This window comes from Hippocampus comes, unplaced genomic scaffold (genome assembly GCF_001891065.2).
Source record: "Hippocampus comes isolate QL1 unplaced genomic scaffold, H_comes_QL1_v1.1 scaffold345, whole genome shotgun sequence".
NCBI classification, from domain to species: Eukaryota; Metazoa; Chordata; class Actinopteri; order Syngnathiformes; family Syngnathidae; genus Hippocampus; species Hippocampus comes.
In genome coordinates, this window is record NW_017805538.1 from 2,154,602 (window position 1) to 2,161,437 (window position 6,836).

General features: G+C 42.2%; 1 protein-coding gene across 3 annotated transcripts in view; it reads right to left on the minus strand.

Annotated features, from left to right (window-relative positions):
• ppardb (peroxisome proliferator-activated receptor delta b) overlaps positions 1-4,710 on the minus strand; it is a 13,392-nt gene extending 8,682 nt beyond the window's left edge. Inside the window, exons 1-4 of one of the 3 annotated variants that reach the window (XM_019878426.1) lie at positions 4,271-4,710; positions 1,744-2,112; positions 1,500-1,654; positions 1,281-1,419 (exon numbers count right to left, since the gene is read on the minus strand). In XM_019878426.1, the coding sequence (XP_019733985.1) occupies positions 1,281-1,419; positions 1,500-1,654; positions 1,744-2,047 (598 nt within the window). In that variant the 5' untranslated portion in view covers positions 2,048-2,112; positions 4,271-4,710. Of the gene's footprint in view, positions 1-1,280; positions 1,420-1,499; positions 1,655-1,743; positions 2,113-4,266 lie in introns of all 3 variants that reach the window. The other 2 variants (XM_019878425.1, XM_019878428.1) reach the window with 2 other exon arrangements.
• Between the last annotated feature and the right edge of the window lie 2,126 nt (positions 4,711-6,836).

The window sequence follows — 6,836 nt, forward strand, 5'->3', positions numbered from 1 at the left end:
AGATTTTAAAGCCTTAAAACCATTAATTTTATCAACAAAATTTACAATTTTTGTTGAAATACCATTCCCGATTTGCTTACAAAATTGGCACTTTATACTAAAGTAGAAGTTTATTTAGAGTACTGTACATTAGTTTACGGATTTTAGAGATTTTAAAGCCTTAAAACCATTAATTTTATCAACAAAATTTTACACTTTCTGTTGAAATACCATTCCCTATTTGATTACAAAATTGGCACTTCATACTAAACATGCTAATGATGATGTGTACTGAATGTACACACTACTTGAAACTTTCACAGAAAAAAATCCCGAGATTGTTCACTTTTCTTTCAAGTGAAAATTTGACAAAGGCCTTTGTGCAATTTTGCTTATGCATTCCTGGTGAGCACCAACATGTAACTTCAAATTTGCTGCTCAAAATCAAAACTAATAAAGGAAACACATTCCCTGCCATATTTAAGATTTGTTCATTACTTGTATTCATAAAATGTTGTGTAAATGTGATAAAAAGCTGTTGATTCTTACATCGTACAGTGATAATGAAGTCCCAAACTGTTTACTATATTTGGGTTATGAATGCATTTTGCGTATAGAATGACATCGTCACACACTGTACACAGAGCTTTACCAGCGACATCGAGGTTTTTCACGAAAGCTGACACAAGCACAGACAATGGTTCCTCTTTACTGGTTCCTACTGGGGACACCGTCAGCTTTTTATCCAACCAGTCCCATCGAAACTTGTTTTTCAGATCCGCATCTATATGATGCATGTTAGCTTTGTCACGAGTCTCGATAACATTCGGCATTTGTTTAATACAGACTGCATACGCGAGTAATTTCAATACACTACATCCCTCGTGCAAAACCATTCAGAATTCGCAGGAAAGGGGTTTGGAAGGCGAACACGGATTGGTTGTGATTCTGCATTTGCCGATATAGCAACCAATCACAACAGGTAAGACATTGGATTAGACCATAGACGAAGTAACGACAAACTAATGCTTCGCGAGAAAAAACGGTATTCAAAATGGATGCTTGCAAACTTTATTTGTAAACATTACGAGTCTCGAGTCTGCTGAAGACAAGTAAGTCCGGCAGCTCAGAAATAACACCAGACCCCCCCCTAAAATGTTCTCAACAGATTTGGAACAATATAAAAAGGTCCATTTTGACTGGAAAAAAAGCGGAATTCCGCCAAAAAGCGGAAAAATCTCATCCCTGATTATCTACAGTGTCTATCCTAACCCATCAAGTAAAATGTCATTCTCACTCACCATCATGAGACATTCCCAAAGAAAGGCACTTCTGGAAACGACAATATTGGCACTTGTTGCGATTCTTCTTCTGAATTTTGCAGGAACGCTCGCAGCGCTCATATTCCAATTTCATGCGCACTGTTCGTCTGAAAAAGCCCTAGGGTGGGAAAGAACATAAGAAACCCACACCAGAGTGCTTGGTGTTCTTGAAAGGCAGACACACACAGGTGGCATTACCTTACAACCCTCACAGGCATGTACGCCGTAGTGGAAGCCTGACGCCTTGTCCCCACACACCTTACACTCCACACTGATACCGGAGGTCGTGGTGTCCTCACGGCCCAGACGCAGCTGCTCAGACAGCGATGGTGACGGCGTGTGGGAAAGGTCTGCTTCGGGAAAAGCATCAATAAATAGTACGGCTCTGCATATCCACTCAAAACGTAACAAGAGCTTGAGGGGAGGGGGGAGGGGGTCTCACCGGTGTAGCTTGATGCTGCACTGCTGTGATTGTTTTCCTCATCTGCACTCTCGCTTCTCTCCCGCTTGCCTTGCTGACTGGACACATCCTCCAGTTCCTCCTTGACCTCGACGTCGCTCTCAGGGCATTTGGGCTGATCCAGATCCACATGTTCCGACGCACTTGCGCCTCTGCTGCTATCTGAGCCGTGGGATTCCCCCTGGGGCGTAGGCCACTTATCAGCCGCATCCTCAGGAGAACTTGGCAGGCGATAGCCGTTGACCCTGTTGTGCTGCTCGGGAGCAGGGTGTTGTAAGCCCTCCATGATTTCTTTTGAGGCGCGCTCGGCTGGCCTCTCTCCTGTCACGTTGCCATTCTGGCCCACGAGCTGAGAAAATGATTGTGGATTACATGCAGATCTCTGTTCACTTCAAGGAGAACAATGTACCTCTATATGACTGGAGCAATTCAAACAGCAATATCACTGTACTGCCTGATTACTTTTTTTCCTTTTTCATTGCAGAACTAATTTTCCTACACCGCAATAGATGTACAGTATGTCATGGCCCACATTTACGAAAGCAAATTGGCAATGTTTTGAGGGTATGGAGACCTCTGTGCCTAAAACTATGCAATATTAGGGCCTGACTGCAAAAAGAATCATTATACCACAGGAATAAAGTTGTAATGTTATGAGAACAGAGCTACCAACCTATAGAAATTCACTCCACAATTTATCAGTTTTTATATTTTTGACAAAATTGTCAGGAACATTATAGCGTCGGGGCTGGGCAACTTAAACGCTGGAGGGGGTCATAATTTTTCATCGGTGCTACGGGTGGGGGTGGGGGGGTCATAGGACCACACACTTCCTAAACACATCTATGACAAAAATGCCATTTATTTCATATGGATAAAATATTCGTGCAAAATGTGTCATGTTTCATTTTTCATAATTCATTTCTCAATGCATGTATAAAAGATCCAATATCATAACCCATCGACAAAGGGTTTGAAGCAAACAACAAAATAACCACAAGCAAAGGGCTCTCTTGCATAAAAATTACCATTCAAGGACAGCACAAAACTACTGAACAGCAAACCATGTTTGTCCTGCATATCATTCTAAATCCACAAAAAACTATTCGGCCTAGCCTACTCACATAGTACAGGGCAGTGTAGGACTGAAGCCATGTATGCCAGTGTGTTCAATAGTGATATAACAACTACAAACAGCAGCCAACCCTTGCTTATTCATGGTACCTGCAGACACTCATATTCACAATGCTTTGTTTTGAGGTTTTTTTTTCATATTTTGGCCATTTTCCATTTTTACCCCAGACTCGCCTGCCACCCCCCCCATTTTGCCCCATGATGAATGATTACAGCATTTTTTTTGAAGAATTTATTTTGTATAAAGCTAGATAGCTAGATACACACACACACACACACACACACACACACACACACACACACACACACACACACACAGTGGAATCTCAAGTTACAAATCGAATTGGTTCCGTGAGCCCATTTGCAAGCAGAAACTTTGAGAAATTGAGGTGTTTCCCACTGAAATGGATGGAAACACAATCTAACCATTCCATCCCCAAAACTAAGTTGTAACATTCAGGCATTGTGTCCATGAGAAATAAAGAATATATCAGTGTTTTATCGGCAAAACTCCACCCAATTATTATTATTTTGACTTGTCAGTTGGACCCGTCTTATAAGTACAGTATAGCTTTGCATTTTGATGAGTATTTTTTTGATACGACAGTCATAAGAAATGTAATTGCATGAGTTGAATTAATTATAAACAAGCAATACTGGTATGCAAACAAAAGTCCAGATCAGCAAGAAAAACACAGGAATGGGATGAATCGTGGGTGGGAAGTTCACTGTGTTCTCTGCTATCTTCAAACCTTGTGGACGTTTGTCTGGAGCCATCTGCATTGTTGTTTGCTTGGCTTTCATGCACAAGGGTGTACCGTGTACAAGGGGGCATGGTGTATGCACTGTGTACACACTGCTGTGAGCTGTGTTGCTCGCTGCAGCCAGAGGGAGGGTGGGTTTGGGGTCTTTTTGAGTGGGGGATGCGGGGTGGCTGCTCCGCGGCCACCTAGTGGATTAAACCAATGTAACGTGACGTAGCTTCACCTCTTCTTCACGATAAAACCTTATCGTAAGACCACGGGAACCGATTTGCTCATAAGACAAACGTGATAATACGCTATGGAAATTTGTTCCCTTACAATTGCACTCGCCCGCGACCGACTGCAGTATCAGTTATCGGAATTTCTATACGTTCCGAGAATCGATAGGTTAGTAAAATGTTTCCAGTATTTGAGCAGTCAATTTTATAAAGTACACAAGCAGTGTACTTTAAGGCGGGGCTGAGGGGACCGTTGAAGACTTCAACAAGACATGCTAACTTAGCTACTTAGCTTCTAACCTTGATAGGCAGTCGGCACAACTGAGTTAGCGTGGCTGACCCACATTCCCGTCGGTGCCTTTAAACGCCGACTTGCCAACACCACTTACCTCTCTCTAAAGTGCTGCTGATTCGATGGCCGTCGGCACAGTGACAAACCGCGGCAGGGCTGTACAGCGGGTGCGTGTCGAAAACACTTGCGATTTTTGCCTGGGATAAGCTATCGATCGCCTTGGCTGTTGACAAGTTGTTTGAAGCCGCCAGCAGCAGCAGCAGCAGCAGCAGCAGGAGTTACTAGCCGCGCGAGCTAACGTCAAACGGCTAGCGCAAAACTCAACAATGACTCGGGCCTTCTTTCGTCATTTGGAAAGCGTCCATGTTGACCCGCCCGACACGGGGAGTCCGAAAGGAGACACTTTGACGGGCAATCATATCAGCGGTGTGCCTCAACCCAAGTTTGGTGATAATCCCCCAACAACTGTCTCCTGCTTGTCCCCAGCTTTGCGACGCTTTATCCACTCATGTCTAAGTACCACCCACGCGTTACGTCACGTGCCAGGACATCGCTGTCCTTAAACAACAACAAACCTACTTGTCACAAGCACTGAATGACAAAAAAAAGCAGCAAAAGTAGTTCAAGGACTGAAGAAGTGAAGAAATAGAAGTGCTGAATAAATAAATACAATTAAAAAGTACAGAAAACAAACGTGATTAAGTAGAACATTCTACTGATAGTTTGGATTGTATTGCATTGTCAAGATTAAAATTCAACTCGCTAAGTTGGCACAATGGAACAAAAAAAAAATCACTGAACGCAAAATGCTTCACTAACATATTGTGGGGCGTGAGAAGAAAAAAAGAAAATCACATTAAATGTCATTTGTTTTTAACCAAAGGCTAGCAAGTATTGGTTCGATTTTTGTGCTAGCAGTTTACCAAAAACATGAAACACTTCTCTTAGATAAGATAGTGGAATAGTAATGTCTTGCTTTTCTGAATTAGCTACCTTCATTGTTTTTGCTCCGCGGTTCACACAGTATTGGGCAGTTCATTTTGATCCTGTGTTTTCAGTTGGTTTTGAGTGACCCAGTCCACCTCTTGCAGTTTTAAGCCATTGGTTTGGCTCAATTCTTCAACAGAAATTACATTCTTAAAAAAAAAGATCATTTGGCCAAACAGTCTGTCCAAGTCAGTTCTGCAAAACAATACAGTTCATGAGCAAGAGCTCAAATCTCTCCTAAAACTGTTCACATATGCTACAAACTAGACACCTTTCTCTGTGATTTATCTGTCAACCAGTTCAGGGTCAACCCCACATACTGACCGAAGACAGCTGGGATAGGCTCCAGCATGCTCGCGACCCTTGTGAGGATAAGTGTATTAGAAAATGGATGGATGGATTGATCCCTTACTCATATATATATTATACAGTGGCGGACCCTGAGGGCCAGCAAGGCCTTCTCTGCTGGCCTAAACAAATTTACTTTTCTGAGAAAAACATAAATTTGTTATTTTATTTTCATAAATATGTTAACAAAATTATTCTCTGTATTCTTTACGTCATATTATTTCCACTGAGTTGAGTGGCTTTCAATGTTATTTAAAATAACATTGAAAGCCACTCGAAAAATAACTTATTTATTATGGTAGAGTTTTTAACCAATCATATTTCAGCTAGCTTGTGTTGCCGGGTAAATTAAACTTGCTCGGGGCCTTCAGATTGAACAGAGCAGGCCCCTGTGCGCTGTAAAATGAACGGGCACCGTCAGGTTTCAATAGCCAAATCAGATCACGAGTCTGAGACTCGTGATCTGAATCCTGTATCCTGACTTGTTCTCGTCTCCTACTAGAGCTAGCTAGGAGGTCTTACGTCGAGACTGGCCGTGCGCCTTCGGTGATTGGATTAGCGCCTTTTCTGTTTCCTGAGAATTGTGTCCTGACTTGTTCAATAAAGATTTAAAAATAAAAATAAAAAAGATTGGATTCGCGTCTGCTAGAGCTGTCACTCGCATTTTAACTCAAAATGGCCGAAGGAGAAAACGTTGATCTGGTTGCAGAACTACTTTCCACACAATTTTCAAGATGGGCCTTCCACGAAAAGCTGGATATTGTGCAAAGAGGTCGCCCAACTCCTGTGCTAGTTAGCCTGTCCCAGCAAGGAAAATGGTTTGTCCGTCATTTTTAGACGAGCAATTATGAACGGTACCCGTGGCTCACAGGCTCTGACAAACGCTGCAAATTGTACTGCTGGGAATGCCTATTGCTTGCAACTGACCGGTGCGTTTAAAAACGTTTGGGGACACTCGCGTAGAGCTGCGGCTCGGTGAACAGGCAAGCCGGGAGACGGAGCGCCACAATGAAAAAGTAAAAAAAAAAAATAGGGAGATTAAAATTATACCAGAAACACGACCGGACAAAAATGGCTTTCAACATTAGCTTCCATGTCGATAGAAAAGGACTTGCTAATGGACCTGAAAAACTGTAAAACAGAGCCACTGAAGTGTTCCTGAGAAAAGAAAAGAGGATCGACTTTATTTTCAAATAAGCAGACGCTGTGGAGAACTACATTGGTGAGTCAATGAATTTTATTTTACATTTCTTCTTGTCATTTTATTTCGTTACCACGAATTTAATACTAACTTGACAAAGATACAAACATGTATCAAATACACACTTCCGG